Source organism: Lytechinus pictus, chromosome 16 (assembly GCF_037042905.1).
Source record: "Lytechinus pictus isolate F3 Inbred chromosome 16, Lp3.0, whole genome shotgun sequence".
Classification (NCBI taxonomy): Eukaryota; Metazoa; Echinodermata; class Echinoidea; order Temnopleuroida; family Toxopneustidae; genus Lytechinus; species Lytechinus pictus.
In genome coordinates, this window is record NC_087260.1 from 16,678,603 (window position 1) to 16,695,695 (window position 17,093).

Below are 17,093 nucleotides of genomic sequence, written 5' to 3' on the forward strand. Positions count from 1 at the left end.
GTGTTTTAATTCCACAAACTTCAGAGCGTACTCCATGGTTGTACTTCATTCCAGCTGCGAAAAGAATGATGTACTATTTATTCTGTATTTTATTGACTTAATTAGAAATAATAATCGAATAGACTGAGTTTGTCAGACTTTTTAAATTTATTCATACATGTATTCACATTGTCACTTGATACAAACATTATCGCTATCATCAGTATTCCAATCTTGTAGAAACGTGAAAAAGGATTCATGGATTAAAAACACATTTCAACGCATCAAATATTAAAAACCAAACGTTCAAATCGAGTAACAATGAAAAAAAAAACATTTTGGCCGAATAAAAACAAAATTAACATGAAGCATGTTCTGAAGACAATTAATCGATAAAGATTTGATTGAAAATTAAGAAGACTACATATAAAGCTGTAGAAAAATAGATATCTCTTCAATAACTAAATAAGAAAATATAACTGAATAAATCAACATGAAAAATTGCATGCCAACTCATAACCTATGAACACAGCATCCGACAAGATGCATAAAATATCATCTGTTCAACACGTCTAAGCAGTATATAGACAGGTAGTGGTACAATCTCCTTCAGGAGACACTTTCGTAGTATTTTAGGAGACAGTTTCACGGGATCTCTTGATCCAGATTGGTAAAATGTACACAGGAATTTTATTGTACCTTTCATGGATTAATCACTATAAACTTTCTAAATCGGCAATGCGCAATGGGACAACGTACTTACTTATAAAAACAGAAATATAAAGTTGATTATTGATTACATTACCATATATTTTCATCGCGTATTGATATTATTCCTTTTCCGAGGTAAAACCTCCAAACAGACATGTAAGAGGGTAAGAGTTAGAGGTTAAAAAATGTTGCCAATTTGAATCTTGAAAGGTGATTGAGACCTCATGAAATTGGTGTACCTCTGTTGGTTACTGAAAGACAATATACCACCGGAAAAAATATTAGATGATTTCAGAAATATATAATCCAACTTGATCGATCTATTATTACGTCACAAACTTAAAAATTACATACATGTATGTACATTAATTGGTTGACTGACTGAAAGACCTCGAAAATTGAAAGACATTTATCAATATTATTGGAATAATTTACATTATGATTAGGATGACGGTGCAAAGGTGATGTAAAAGAGTGTGTAAAGCCTTACATTTCCCCGAGTTAGTTTAATAAAATCTAATTTAATAAAAAATTACAAAACAATAATGATTTATAATAACAGAAATGATTTTACGAACAGTAACAATGAGAATAAAAACAATTTAAATTAAAAAAACATCGTCATCAACAAACGCAACAATGAAATAAAATATCAATCATAATAATAACAACATTGATAGAGGATAACATAAAAATACGATGATAATGACAAAAAATACAATAATAATTAACAACTTACCTAAGATCAAAGGCGCCTGTACGAAACTCTGAAAATTAATTCTCTTATGTACAGTCATTTCATGACATCATGAAGTGGTTGTTATGATATAAATAAACACACATACATTACAAACATACCAAAATAAGTTGACACCACTTTACACTGATATTTCTTAGAAATAAAGACAGTTGTTACATGGATATTGCACAAATGAGTCTAGAGTTGATAATTTCTTGCAAGAAAAACGAAGAAAAGCATATCAAAACTTCAATCTATAAATACCTACTGTACTTGTTTGCCCCGACCATTTGAAATCTCTCTGAAATAATAATCATTTTGATCTGGAACAATAGAATATTGTACATAAAATATATGTTAATTCTCCGCCTTGTTAAACCATGAACTGAAATACACCTCATCAAAAATGAAATACTATTAAAGAGACAGTTCATCAAGTATAGAATGCATTGTCTTGGAAAAACATATTTCTTTTTAGGCACTTTGTAGAAATATGCAATCTTAATTATGATTTACATCTATACAGACCATTGAAATACATGTAACACTAACACGAAAAAAGGATCTGTACAAAGTAATTTACTATTTTAAGAGTAAATAAGACGTTTGTCTAGGTTACATGTTGAGAATAGGGAACCTGCATACTGTTGACAAAATATATAATTATGCACACTGTACCTGAAGTCATAATGCGGCACAACCTCGCTATTACTGTTTCCCTCGTTGATATATTATATTAAGGCACTTTATAATAATACTCATACATAATATATGCCCATTCGGTCATCGCGAGAAAGTATGCTCATTACGAATGATTCTACTCTGCCTAAAAATCTGAACATTTTCTTATCGTTACACACTCATAAATAATTGCAATATCTTGGATTTTTTTTATAGACCATGTAATGACCGCTAAGAACCTGATTGCCAATGTAGATGCTGCTGAAAAAAAAGAGAAAATGCCAGTTACATTTTCATTTTTTCTCAGATAATCAATATTATTCGTAACACAAAAATTGAGATCCAAATGTTGTTATAATAAACATCATTATATTTTTGTGACAAACTGAATTGCAGGAAAAAATTGTTATGCGCTTGCGCAAAACGAGGAGTATTTGTTCTGCGCAGAGAGCCAAATAATGGATTTGCACTCTGATGAGCAACTAATCTAATCAGTTGGCAATACTTTGCAAGATTGGATACCATTGCCAACAATATATGGTTTGCTACGTTCTGCAGAGGGCGCTATGGTGTTCGTGCATAAATCTCAATTAAATCAGAAAGCAATGAGAAAAATCCAAGCTTGGCAATATTCATAATTGAGTTTACAATGAGGAGAAAATTACAGTGTCATTCCGTTAGTTGTAAAGTTATTGTGCCTGATTTGTTTTCATATTGCCTTCTGTACTACATTCATGATATTTTATACTGTATATTGTATGACTATTAGAAACAATCCATTAATTAAATAAAGATCCATTCATTTTCTTTCTGATTAATCAATAAACATAACGAATTTAGCAAAGCCTTCTTCAGATCCTGACAACTTCAGGAGACTAAAACTCATGCAGTTTTCAAGGATCGTCATTAAGGAAAATTCAAAATTTTTAAGTACGCTGTACAATTGTACATTCCCCTAAACGTTATACGTAATTCCACAATGAAAATCAAGGTGACTATTATTAAAATATCATTGAGGGAAAAGGAGTATGCTATACTTTCTCCCTTGAAAACACATAAAGACTGAAAGACAGTAATGTTTAAATTGCAATGGCTTGCTATTCTCATCGAATCAGGTTCACCAGATACCATAGCTAGCTAATCTAAAAGGGACACTATTCCAGTCTAAATTCTAAACTAACGATATTCTGTCCTTTGAAACTATACTAGGCCATCACGATGCTGGTGAATATATGCCACGGAAATCTCCCACAAATGTTTATTGTGGTTTGAGCAATTAACACTTCTTACTCTAAAATAGTTACAACACCAGTAGTTTCCAAAGTTGAAGCGTTAACTTCAATTAATTTCCGTGATCTCTTGCAATCAAGTTCAGAAGAAAAAGAAACCCTACCACTAACGCTTCCGTTGCAAGCAAGTTTAGACTATGTTAATTACTTTTTTGTACTGACTTGCAGGACAGGGCAGACTCATTAGCCTCAAAGCCATTACCTCTTGCATCACTCTTACAGCTATTCAGACTTCCTGCAAGACGCATGGTTGTGAGAGGGGGAACATCTAAATCAGAAACATCGCCAGAAGGTTGCAACAATCGCTTCTTCAATGGGTACCAAAGTGCACCACCCATCACAAAGATTCATCAGGTAACACAATTAGTCAGTGTACCACAACCCTTCTATAGGTTCTGCAGGTACCACTGGGTACTGACTCATACTACGCACAATCCAGCATGTCCCACAACACTCTCAACGGACTTTGAAAATCTTCAATACGCTCACACACTGTGGAAGTAAAAGACACATCGGCGCGATGGTATTCTTCAAAGTCTTCCTTCATAAGATGTCATCCAGAGCCTGCTTGAAGCGGATGATCTCTCTCAGAGACTTGAGACCCAACTCAGTCTTTACCTCTTTGTAGAAGAACTCGGGTGCATCGTTGGCAATGGTCTTCAGACCCATGATACCCTCCCCGTCGTAACCCTGTAGACGATTCTTGAGCTCGGGGAGGCCATTTCGCGTCAACCAGGAGTTCACTTCGTTGTTTGTCCAGCTGGCGACGTCTTTGGCGGCTTCTCGTCGAGATTGCCTTTTCGAGTCATTGCGTTTGAATTTGCTCGACGCTGCCACAGCTCCATCCCCTATAAAACACAAAAATCATTTTAGTTTGAGTAAGAATGAATCATGAGCGAAATGTAAAAAAAAAAAAATCAATTTTTTTATCAGTAATTGAATTTTCTATCATTAAATAATTCTATGATTTTGACGTGCCCTTAACGCTTGCCCTTTCAATCATTGTGCTTTAATATACACAGGGTTGTGGATATCCAAATCTATAATCAATATATAGTCTATTCGTGTATCCTATACAGTCTTCCGACTCTCTCTGTATTCTTTGTCGGTTTCTGATACAAACACAGAGATGAGTTTGACAGCCCAATTTGATTGACCAGCAGCCCCGGGGGGGGCACTCAGTATATAATGCATAGTGGGTATGTGCCGCGGAGGGGACCCCCATTTTTACACTCAAATTTCCGTTCCAAGGCATAGCATTTTTGTCTTTTTGAGAAAAAGAACAAAGAAAGCCGCTCCAAGGCATTGCATTTCCTTCTTATCGAGAAAAAAGAAGAAAGAAATCCGTTCCAAAGCTTTGCATATTTTTCGTTACGCCGTTCCGGTCGCATTGATTTGCTACAAGGAGTTGCAATTTGGTGAAAAGCGGCCGTAGAGCGCTTTTCGACCATCGCCTAAGCGAGAGCGCACCCGGCGGAGGCCGCGCTAGCTGCGTCATGCACGATTGCCCGTTCCATAGGGATGCATACGCACTCACAGAGATACGGAGATCCGTTCCGAGGACCCCCGTTTTCACAAACATTTGTAGTTCCGAAGCCCGTTCCGAGGACCCTCCTTTTTACAATAAGCCCGCTCCAAGGCCCCCGTTTTTTGCCTCGCCCGCGGCACACCCCTACCACTTTTTTGGTCGAGTGCCCCCCCCGGGCCAGCAGCGTTCATATTCATCTTTATACAATATTTCTGCACTGTCCAATCCATCATCAACTTTGCAGTAGGCCTACCTTACAATTTCATTGTTAAGCCACCTAATCACACCCACTCAGGTTTTAAACCCCGTTCAGCCATGATGCTTTTTGCTATCGAATCAAAAGAAGCGAAACTCACCAGAAGAAATGGACGGCAGCCTGGTGGACAAGGACATCGTCGGAACACGACCACGGCCAGCCAGCTCCCGTTTGAGCCTGTCGACGTTGCTGATGACTTCGTCCATGGTGGACATCTGTATGTAGAACTTGGTACCGATCATGATCCCCAGCCAGCCATCAGGTTTGTAGTTCTGTTGCATCTGGAGGGGGATGATGGCCTTGTTGAGCTTGAAAGTGTACTCGGCCTCTATGGGCGTGAAATGATGAAATAGAATCTAGTCAGGGGTGGATCTAGGATTTTTCAAAGGGGGAGGGGCACATCTTTCCGGGGAAAAAAATCGACAAGCAAAAAAAAAAAGAAAAAAAAAAAGGTTTTTAACCAAAAATTAAGGATATTGTGTCCTCGATTTTTTTTCTTCAAGTTTTCACTTTTGAAGGGGGGGGGGGGGGGGGCACACTTCTGTTTCTACGGCATTTTTACATTACAAATTTTATTTTTGCTTCTCAAGGGGGGGGGGGGGCACGGGCCGGGTGTGCCCCCTGGATCCGCCAGTGAATTTATTGATTAATATGGGATGTTTGTATTTGTGAAGTCAACTTTATCATGATTTTTTTTTTATTTTGAGTTGATTTCACTATGCTTGTTCTCCTCTTTTGTGTGTATATAACACTCTTTAAACTACAATTATTACAAGGAACTGCACGCAGAATTAAATTAATAAACATGAAAGCATTTCTGATTATCCTTAAATATACCCAACTCTTTTTTTTTGCTTTTGTGTTCCTCCTCACTATAGTTTTCCTCTTTTTTTGGCTCCCCTTTCTCTTTTTCACATCCCCCATCCTACATTAACACCTACAGTATTTTGAGAAACAAAGAACAATAAAAATAACAACAAGAAAAAGGAAATGTTTAAGTACTTCATCTCTTACTTTATCTCTTCTAAAAAAAATGTTGAATGTACTACATAAGCCTACCTGTTCTACACGCAGGGCTGTTCTTATACTTCTCTGAGAAGCAGATAAGGACGACCATTGCATTCTCCACTGCTGAAGCCATAGCCTCGAGGGTAGATCCACCTACAGGTGAAACCAAATATATATAGGGTAAGGAACTTAATACAGGTACAAAAAATATATCAGGTATAAGAAAAATACATCAACGACACGGTAATGACGTTCCAAAAACTAGAAAAGGAAAAATAAAGATAATTTTACCAGAACAAGTCAAATGCAACTTAATCTTAAGTGCTTAAAATACAACGATGTATTTTAAGCACTATATGGATATATATTCATATCTATTTTTTTTAACAAACATGCATTTCATATGTTTACTTTGCTGGCTTTCCATAGTTGCGATTGATCCATAGTTGCGACTGATCGGATCAATCGCAACTCTTTGTAAGATGGGCCCCAGGTGAGTATAGTACTCACTGTAGATGTATGACAATCAAAATTCAAATTATTTTCGTACCCATTTGGTCAACATCCATCCAGACTTTGTAGCCGTCAGCCTGCAAAAGTTCCTTGACCTTGAGGATCTGTTTCTGGACATCCCATTGGTAGCTGAGCATCACGTGATTAGTACTGATTTCTTCCTCCTCGTCATCTTCACCATTTTCTGCATAGTTGTTATTGTTGATGGTTTCCATGTTGGCGATGTTGTCCTCCTTGGCAGCACCTTGAGATTTTAACGGTGAAGTTTCGCGGTCATCGGGCTTTGGTTTGCGAGATGAGTCCTTCGACTAATCAGGACAGAAACAATGCCAAAACAGTATAAACGTCATACATTTTTAAAGTGCTAATACGAATAAGGGTCAGTGGTGTAACAATATAAACTTACCATTTGGAAGATTTGTAGCTCATGAACTAATGATTGAAATGCACAATGGATTTATATATTTTGTCTTATTTGCCTAACATTGAAAACCCTTCCCTAGAATGATAATGCCCTCCGAGAAAAACACAATTGCAAGTCAAGATCCATTGAGCATTGGCTAGTTAAAAGAAGTTGTAGCGATTATTATTCTTTTATTCTTACTAAGAGATGAATATAGTAGCAACGGTCAACGAATAACGGACTGTGAAATATTTATTTACATTTGACATGCAGAAAGTCAACATGATTTGGTAAAGGTAAGAACAACCCACACAGCGCCCTCTATTTGTCTTACTTAACTACGGAAGAATTACCCACCTTCTTCGTAAGTGTAGCATGTGTTTCTTCACCAACGTTCCACAGGATTGCTGTCGAAGATCTACAGAGGTGTTCCGACTTCTTGAACTCACGGACAACTAAAATCGAGAGAGCAAAGGCAGAGTAAGCATTATTAGCAACAGCGTCATCAATGTTCCCAGAAGAAAAAATCAAATACAAAAGGTAGAAGAATATGTATGATTTTGATTTGATTTTGATATTAATTTTTCTCTTCTGTTCGTACAAGCTCGTACAAATATATCTTACCAAGAGGATTGTACTTCACAGACGTAAGAGGAGAGGAAGAAGGAGAAGAAGTGGAGAAAGAATAAGAAAAGGAAGAGGAAGAAGAAGAAGAAAAATAAGAAGAAGAAGAGGAAGAAGAAAAAGAATAAGAAGAAAAATATGGAGGAGGAAAAGGGCGGGGAGAAGAAAAAGAAAAATAATAATAAGATGGAGAAGAAGATGAAGGAGAAGGGGAAGAAAAATAATAATTTTCTACTTACTTTCTAAACATCCCTTTTCCTTGAGGATGGCATTCTTATTTTTCGGGTGAAAGGATAGCGTCCAGAGGGCTTCCATGGCACTCTTCTGTTCTTCTACCGGGTTGCCATCTTGGAGCATGGAGACAATGCGAGAAAGCGCCCCGGATGCAACGAACTTGAGCTGCAGAGGGTACAAGGCGAGGACAAAGAATGCTAAATTCATCTTTGGTCCATGAAAGATGAAGATTTGTGATCAATTGCAATGATAAATAAGCATTTTCATTGGCTGACAATGAGAATGATGAACAGTTAATGCATGCCACAAGGTGTAATGTGTGGATAAGTGATTGGTCTCACTCAAAGCTTTTGTTAAGCAAATCTTAACTGGTCGTTATCGATTTGTTCTTGATTGCAAAGTTTTATTCTATGGATTCTCTGGAATAAAGTAAGCAAGGGCGAAATTATGGAGATTGACAATACAATACTTGGTTGGATGGACATTAGTAAGAATTATCTGCCCGCACTGTAGGTTTTGAAATAGTCTGAAAAACACCAGGGGAAGCAGGAGGTGTCTATTGAAATTACAGTATCCGACTGAGTAATCATGGTAATATGCATTATCACATATTATATCATACCTTGTTATCGTCATATGCGGCGAGATATTTCATGGCATCTGCCACCTGGCTTGCAGAGAAGTTGTAGTGTGCGGAATAGTGGTTGGGTTCACTCAAAGCTTTGCTCAATATCTTGATGATGAAATCAATGTTGGTGTTGGTCGTATTCAAATGCGCGTTTTCGTCTTCCGTTACGATGAAAGCTAAGGTAAATATTGCCTTGGATAAGAGTAAATATAGGGATTATATCTTTAAGACAACATCATGAATTACCTAGTGGTATGACTAGAAAAATACAAATCTTCTAAAAGCACAACATAATGGCGTCACATTTTAAGCAATATTATGCATTTCGATAAATCGAATAATCAAGTAGTTCTCAGGCAACACATGAGATCATTCAGTGAAGCGTAATTAATCAATTGAAATATATAGTTGTCACCACGTAGCCATAAAATGCAGGAGATACCAATTCCTTCAATCAATATGGTGACGTTAGGAACAAAATGATTGTCCTTGTTTATAAGATTATCAAGATGAACGATCGGTGTGTCGTCCATGAAGGGTATGGACTTACCTTGACTCGTAAGATGAGAAATCGGCACTTCAGGTAAGGCTTGAGAAGCAATGAAGCATGGTGTTCTCGGAAGATATCCTTGTTATCCATGTAATGTCTGTATGAAATTATCATAATCAAACACATCCTCTGATATTTCAGTCACAAAAACCTATTTCATCTTTCAGTTAGTCGTTCTATGATGGACTTTTAAGTAAAAATCTAAAAAAAATGTGTCACTTTAAGTTTCAAAGGTTTGGAAAATTCAAATGGAAATCTCATCATGTTTCCTTAAAGAAGGTTTACCTTCAAAGCAAAAAACGTATATCCAAGAATTTAAGAAAAAAATAGGCATTTCTTCCACTTATGTAATTATATAAATCGGTGGAATCTCTGTTTAGTACGAATTTGTGTTCTCTGTTGAATCAATATATCATCATGAATATCAAATGTTTTGAAAGATTTATTCGAAAATTTAATTTGTTTTTAAATAGCATCAAGGCAAGACTGTAAATGTTTAGCACCAATTTATTAAAATAGCTTTTTAAAAAGATAAATATAAAAAAGACAATACAGAATACGTAAGCCCATGATATCTGTTTCCTAAAAAAATCCCATTTTTTGTTAGACCACTAAAACATGAATGTGCATATTCCAAGAAATAATGTGGCCTTTGAAAATTAAAGAAAATATATTTTCTTACCGTATACAATGATAAAGGACAGTGAGCACCCTCTTAAGGAACTCTCTCCTCGACATCCACCTCAGTTTCTTGCTGTCCATATTGAGTTCATCTACCTCGTAGAACTTATCGTAGAGCACTAGCAGCAAGGCACCAACGCACTCGGTGCCCATATCACGGCAAAGGTCGACTCCGATTTCGGTGAAGCCCTGCGTCGCATCCAGCAACATGCTGATGGCCAGGTATGTTGCTGGATTTGCGAGCTGCATGAATGAGTGAAAAGATGATTCTTTATAAACATTACAGAGGCGAAAAAAATTTTAGTCATTTTTCTATTGTCATGTACGAAATGTACATTTGAATTCTTTTCTTCAGGTCTGTACTTTCAAGACGAAATATGGTTTTAGATTATTTTTAGATAACATTTAAGTTTTTGGCATAACGTCACAATTCTCACATTTTATCTCGATATGCTTATCACAACAAGTAAAACGGGTAGGTACAACAACTAACCAGCCAGCCACCCTACCAACTAACCAACCAACCAACCAACCAACCAACCAACCAACCAACCAACCAACCAACCAACCAACCAACCAACCAACCAACCAACCAACCAACCAACCACCCAACCAACCAACCAACAGCCAACCCACCAAACATCAAAACAACTTACCTGATCAAGGTACAACAACTAACCAGCCAGCCACCCTACCAACTAACCAACCAACCAACCAACCAACCAACCAACCAACCAACCAACCAACCAACCAACCAACCAACCAACCAACCACCCACCCAACCAACCAACCAACAGCCAACCCACCAAACATCAAAACAACTTACCTGATCATTGACGTTGACCTCATGTAACGATTGCCAGATCTTCATGAACAGCTTAGCATAGCCTAGCTCAGTGACGAGCTCGACGTAATCTTTCTGTCTGACATCGCTCATCTTACAGAGGACGAGGAGGCAGTGAAGCTCATCGTTACCAGTGTACGAATCAGCCTCTTCGAGTTTGGCCATTGTGTCACGTATCGTTTGCTTTTGCTGCAATGAAAATTATAAAAAGGAAAGAGCATTTTTCGAAAATATATTTGGAAGTGGAATCTTACGAGTGAAACCATCTTTCAACAAATTATTTGATTGCAAACATCAACGAACATCTTTAAGGACCTGGGTGCTAATTTATAACGCTCTAAGTGGGAGTGCTTGTCTACAAAGATAATTCTAGATTAACAAAATCGAATGACTTTAGCTGATGAGACTAAAAATGATCAGGAATCCTAGCTACTACCCAAGAACATGTAGTAGTCGCGCGTGAGATCATGCAAACTTGCGAACGACTTAATTAACCACCCCAGGGACTGTTACATAAGCGTTTAAGTTTATTACGCATTTTAAGTTTATTACGCTTTTAAGTTTATTACGCTTTTAAGTAAGTTACGCATGAATTTACCAACAACTGGTGACACTTTCTTGTGCTAAAAGATATATCCCTTTGTAGCTGACTTATCACCAAAGAACAATTTCCAGTCGTGCCTGTTAAATCATGCCAAACTTACCAACAAATTTATGAAACACCCCACGTTCCTGACAATCTATGTTGGTCTATGCCTTTACTTACCTGTATCTTCATGTTATCATCAGGAATGACTACCCTCTCTCCTCGACTTCCGGTCTCTGTAGCCCACACCAGGTAGTCATTGAACACCTTGAATTTGGCATCGGTGAATTCAGTTTCATGGTATCTCCCAGTTTGGTGAAGAACGTTGAGTTTCTTATTCCGATCCTCTTCGCTCTCTTCCGACTGGCTACCAGGCCGTCCCTGACATGGGGAAAATGACCCACAAAAAGAGAAGATCTTTAGGTTTCACCTAGCTGTCTTTAGCAAAAGCACCACCCCTAAAGAAGGATTAAAGTTTGTACTTCTTTCATAATGTCCATCGCAATACTTTACTGTACGAATCCCGCAGTAGCGGTAGTTAGTAGAGCTAGCAAATATTTTACGAGGTGAAAAAACCCACAAAACCCATCAGGGAACCCGAGTTTAGAAGCAAAAGCAATTATAAGAGGTAGAGTATGTGCAGATGTGTGGGTAATATTATATTTGACTATTGCGATGCTACTAGTATCAGATTCTATTTGTGCACATTTTCAACAGAAGGGAAGTCTGGGTAAGACTATACTAGAATGGATGTACAAATCAAACGAGTATTCAGTAGAAAGAACGTAGATGAATAGGATATTTACAGTATAAAAAATAAACATTGAAAAGAGCAAGAAATTACCGTTGTCATGCAGTATTCCGAACTGGAACCCTCTGAAAGCGAGTCGTCGTTGTCCTCGTCACCATTGCATGCAACATCGGCCTTCTCCTTCTCTTCCTCGCCGGTATCAGCGCCAACGGCATCATATATGTGCTTGGAATCCTCTTCGGTATTATCGTCGGAGGCACTATAGATCCCTGGTTCACTCCGACTCCAAGCCGTCGTTTCCATCCTTGCGCTCCTATTAGGTTCTTTCTTGAGGATGCCTTTGATCTCGCCCTTGTTCTCTGTAGGGTTCGATGTCGTCACAACCGACTTACTAGTTCCGCTTCCCATGTTGATGACTGTCCCTCAGGGTGCACTAATAGTACCTTATATATTCAGTATGTTCTTGTCTCTTCAGGTATGCTCAAACTGAGCTAAGAGACATTAGATTTGCAGACTTGGTTCATTCTTGGCAGGTACGATGAGGGCTACTGCGTTAGTGGGCCATGCTCGAATAAAGATAGCAAGAATTTGAAAGCCTACCAAATTCTCCCAAATCTGGAAAGAAAGTAAAATATAAACGATAGTAATTATTCGAACTGGTATCCATGGCAATGCAGGATGGAACAACAATGAGATCATATATTGAAAGTGTTGAATGATTAACATAATCAAATGCCAAAGACTATAAAACCAAATCAGTTGCACTGAAATTGAAGCGTTCAGCAAGATATTTGAGAAACCTTCTGAAATACATTTCATAAGATAGCAGGAAGCTCATCAAGCAAGCACATCCCTTGAAAGTAATGTTTATGTGTATGTAAAATATTAAATAGAGAATAACCTTGTCATTATGTGTGTTATTACTTGAGTTTTAATAATGGTTGCATAGTGCTAATTTTCAGACACTTCCATGTGCTCACCAGAATGTTACGACATCATTAAGATATTTGTATACGCGGGAGGGAGATAGAGAGAGAGCTGTATCTATTGCACTTGCAATATGAACTCTACTGGCAACAACCCCTCTCATCTTCAATTAGGGCCTATAGGAAAGTATTGAGCGGGAATAATGATACACAATAAATCGAAATTACGCGTCTTTCGTTTCTATAGCGACCAGGCATAACGCAAGCACAGTAAATTACAATGAACGAGCTTCATCGTGTAAATCTACGGTAACACTGGCTAATCAGTGATTGGAAAGGTATTGAGGTTCGTCAATCTCACTTGGCTATCATAGATAATGCGTGCCAGTATCTAACTTCACACAACAAAGTTAACTCACCCCTTACTTAAAATACCATAACTAAAAATGAATAAGAAATGCTATCGTTTTTTTGTTATTTGGAAAATGAATAGAACCTTGCGAATGTTCAAAACTGACGATTATGTTTTAACACAAGCGCACTTACAAAATGCATGCCTGAATAAATCCATGGAATTTTCATATAAAAAATTAATCGGAGGGTGAACTCCAAAATTATTTTGCTGGAATAATTTTGTTAGAAATTTATGGTATTTTAAATAGAAGGGAGACCTCATTTTGTCGTCTTTATTCTTAAAAGTGCCAATGGTTCAGTCGGACTCCAACATACAACATCTAATTATCACTTTGGCGTTGTCTTGGTGATGCGTTTCTGCGTTGATAGCGGATGGCTCCGGTTGAGATTCTGCTTCGTTAAATCTTGGAATTATTCAGATGCAATCATCATGATCATGAAATTCTAAAGACGGTGCCTTCAATCTTTGTACCATAATCATAATCATGGAGAAACATGGATAGAATGAGTTTAAGGGGGGGGGGGGGGGTCCGGTGTTTATTCCCGCAGCGGGAAAATATTTGTAATCTGGTTGTACCTCAGTCACGTTTGCTCTATACGGCGCACAGTGGGCCAGAATGAGTTGAAAGTGCGCCAAAATTATATTCCGTGGTATATTTTTACTTTAACATGTTGATTAAGGGTAATTTTGGGCGTAGAATCGACTAAACATAATTTAAAGCCGATATGATGTCACTTTGATACCAAATATTGATTGGTTACTTAAAACCTATCTGTGAAAAGACAAATTACGCTAAACAATGTGCAGTATATATAAACTTTGTGCTATGTGTTTCTTTAAGATTGACCAGAGTGAATGTTGGTTTATGCTTCTCACTTGCCTAAAAAGTGTGTATGAGATCATGAAAATAATTTTATGGCATCAAAATGATCATTAGATTAAAAAATACTTTAAAATCTGAAAAAAATATTAACCATGCTTTATCAAGCTGTGTAGACTTGGGTAAAACGCAAAGTATACACCACGAATGTTTTGCTATGAGGAGGGATTTTGGCTGAACTTATTCTACAAGTAACTTCTATCTCTGGAAGAGGGCTGGGTAGCCCTTATATGCGTTATCAACCTTCATTTTGTTTACATTACGCCCGGAATTCGTGTCATTTTCATGGAATGGAAGGGGAATCGTCCTCGCCGTGCAAAATTGCAAAAAAATGAATGGCAATGTACACCCCACACGGTGCGCTGCGATGACTGCGCGGGATAAAAATGACCGTTTTTGAACAGGTTTTGGGGGTGATGTGTCAAGTAAAATCGGCTCTAACATAAAAACGGGCAAAAACGGGCTAAATTTGGTATCGCCTTAAAGCTTAGACATCGGGCAAAATGATGATGATAGAATTTAAACGGAAATCCACGGAAATCGAAACGTTTCTAATGTAAATGCAAAAGACATGGATTATCAGCCTATTTCGAGGAATAATTATCCTATAAACCTCCTGAAATGTGTCTTTTATCTACTTTGAACCCTTTCACATGAAAAAAAAAGAATGTATCAGGATTATGTGGTAGCCATTTCAGATTCCTACATTAAAAACCTCCTGTGAAATTGCTTGTTTATCAACTAAGTTATCATATACGCGGCATTTCGCAAATGTCACATTTTACGATTTGAGGTAGGAAATTAACAACCTTTATGCAAATTCCCGAATGAAATATTTTGCTGAAGTATTCTTCAAAGTGTTGTCTTTCAGCTGGGCATGACAAAAAATAAAAATCTGAAATTGCCCAAAATGACTTATGGCGCACTTTTGTTTCGCACCGGCCCACTTTTAATTGAAACCAGTAGCTGGTTAAAAAAAGTGTTAAAACTGATGTTTTCGACTCGCCGTAGAGCAAATGTGAGGTATTATTAGCATTTTACAGATAATTGTTAACCAGGTCATCAGATTATTTCAGTCTTGCTCGCATACGATGTATGAACTTTTTTCAATTTACTGGCGAATATTCCAGCCAGTCACCGTGTAAGGCGACTTTAAAAGAGAAATGATGTCTCTTTTTTCAGTAAAATAGGCAAACCCTGGACTCAGCGATCATTTGTTCATCAGTTTACTTCAAATCAATGGCTACATCTTTATGATCATTTCACAGATGATTTATATGTCATCAATGTTGCAAGGCAAAGACACACATTTCCTTTCAAATTTGAGTAATTGCTGAAATACTTTTCTGACCTATTTATGAAGGGATGACGCTGCCCTTTTGCAAATGAAAACGAAAAATTACAACTCTTGGGGCTAAAAAAAAACCACGGGCCTCACTGAAATAGAAAAACCCTGGAGACACAAGTGGCTGATTAAAGCCAAGTCAAATTAGAAATTCCATCCTGCCAAAAATAAGAATTTATTTGGGAAACAAGGGTTATTTTTATCTGATGGACAGGAAGAGAGTTCTGTTTCATCCGAGGGGCAAGTTGTCAATCAGAAATTTAGTCACATTTAAACATCAGACTTGATACCCATGGTCAATTAATGCTACAAAGCATGAAACTAGGACTATGTTGAATCATATGTAGGTAAATTGAACCTGGATTAACTTCTTCCCTGTGCTACATTAGTCCTCGAGATAATTAGAACAGACACACGGATACTCTGTGGTGATTTCGCTGAGTTTGTTCTACAGGTAAGAAAAAAGAAATAAAAAAATATACCAGCGCATTTACATCAAGCTCCGCAAAGTTGTCTCAAAATAATGAGTCGGGGAATTTAGACGTTTTGCTCAGTAAATCAATATGAATTGATCAGAAAAATTAGGCAAATCTCGGCATCCAGAAATGCAAACATTCACTCACGAAAGTACGGATATCCTCCAAATGCACAAATGACTCCATATACAACGGGAATCCTTAAAAAACATTAATCGGTTGCGGCATGGGTTTCGAATTCCGTTACTACCTAGTTAATATCCAATAACTTTTTCATCAGACCATTATCCTTTGTGGCCAACTCCTGAACGGTATTTATATTAATGGCACATCCTTTCTTTATTGCTAATTGTCTACGTTTGTCATCGGCAATTGTCTGTCTGGTGTCTTTGTTCCAGCAACTGTTTGAATGGATCCATACTTTCGACGATCCACCACACTGCATACTTCGCCGCGAAAATGAGTCACGGTGTTTACCATGAGTCAGCTAAGATGTGCAGAGTGATCTGTGGAGTTCCAAGAGAAACCACACCAGTTGATAGGGTTACTCGCCGCGTCATGCGAACATTAATGTCCGTAATATTTTGGAACTTATCGCATCCGGATCTCCTGCAAGCTGTTGACTGGTGGTGCGATTCGAAGGACTGGATGAGACGATCCTCAACATCTTGCTCCTCATGTCATATTACATGTATTTCAGGCGATCACCGCAAGAACTTTCTTAAAATCTGCATGGGTGTGCATAAGAGGGAATCTTCCCTATATAGCTGAGATGTTAAGCTTATATCAAAAGTGGCGAACGAGTGCCCCATAAATGACCTAAAAAACCCTTACTAGTCGCAAGTATGTACTTGTCAGAAGTGAATATCGAATGATTAATTGCCAAAATAAACCCTAAGTACCTACAAAATATTTCATAATGAACGTCTCAACCCTTTATACTACACCCACTTTAGAATAACAGCCATGTTACATTCGATCAATGAAAATGAAAACAAAATGCCTTCCAGAGTATTTGCAAATCCCTTGGGTTGTTCTGACCCGTT

The 17,093-nt window shown here is 37.6% G+C and overlaps 1 protein-coding gene across 1 annotated transcript; it reads right to left on the reverse strand.

Moving 5' to 3' along the window:
* Positions 1 to 128: 128 nt before the first annotated feature.
* LOC129279601 (uncharacterized) lies at positions 129 to 12,622 on the reverse strand. The gene is made up of 12 exons (XM_054915702.2): positions 12,099 to 12,622; positions 11,435 to 11,635; positions 10,651 to 10,857; positions 9,826 to 10,067; positions 9,144 to 9,240; positions 8,588 to 8,785; positions 7,971 to 8,130; positions 7,465 to 7,562; positions 6,742 to 7,012; positions 6,243 to 6,344; positions 5,284 to 5,511; positions 129 to 4,247 (listed from the first exon to the last, which is right to left on the reverse strand). The coding sequence occupies exons 1-12, from the start codon at positions 12,411 to 12,413 to the stop codon at positions 3,943 to 3,945; spliced, it is 2,424 nt and encodes an 807-aa protein (XP_054771677.2). The 5' UTR covers positions 12,414 to 12,622; the 3' UTR covers positions 129 to 3,942.
* Between the last annotated feature and the right edge of the window lie 4,471 nt (positions 12,623 to 17,093).

Bases quoted from the DNA above. Each gene is read 5' to 3' on its own strand.
- LOC129279601 (XM_054915702.2), bottom strand. From the start codon at position 12,413: ATGGGAAGCGGAACTAGTAAGTCGGTTGTGACGACATCGAACCCTACA. The intron at 11,636-12,098 runs GTAATTTCTTGC...TCCCCATGTCAG, and splicing joins CGGAATACTGCATGACAACG to GGACGGCCTGGTAGCCAGTC. The intron at 7,563-7,970 runs GTAAGTAGAAAA...TCTCGATTTTAG, and splicing joins GGAAAAGGGATGTTTAGAAA to TTGTCCGTGAGTTCAAGAAG.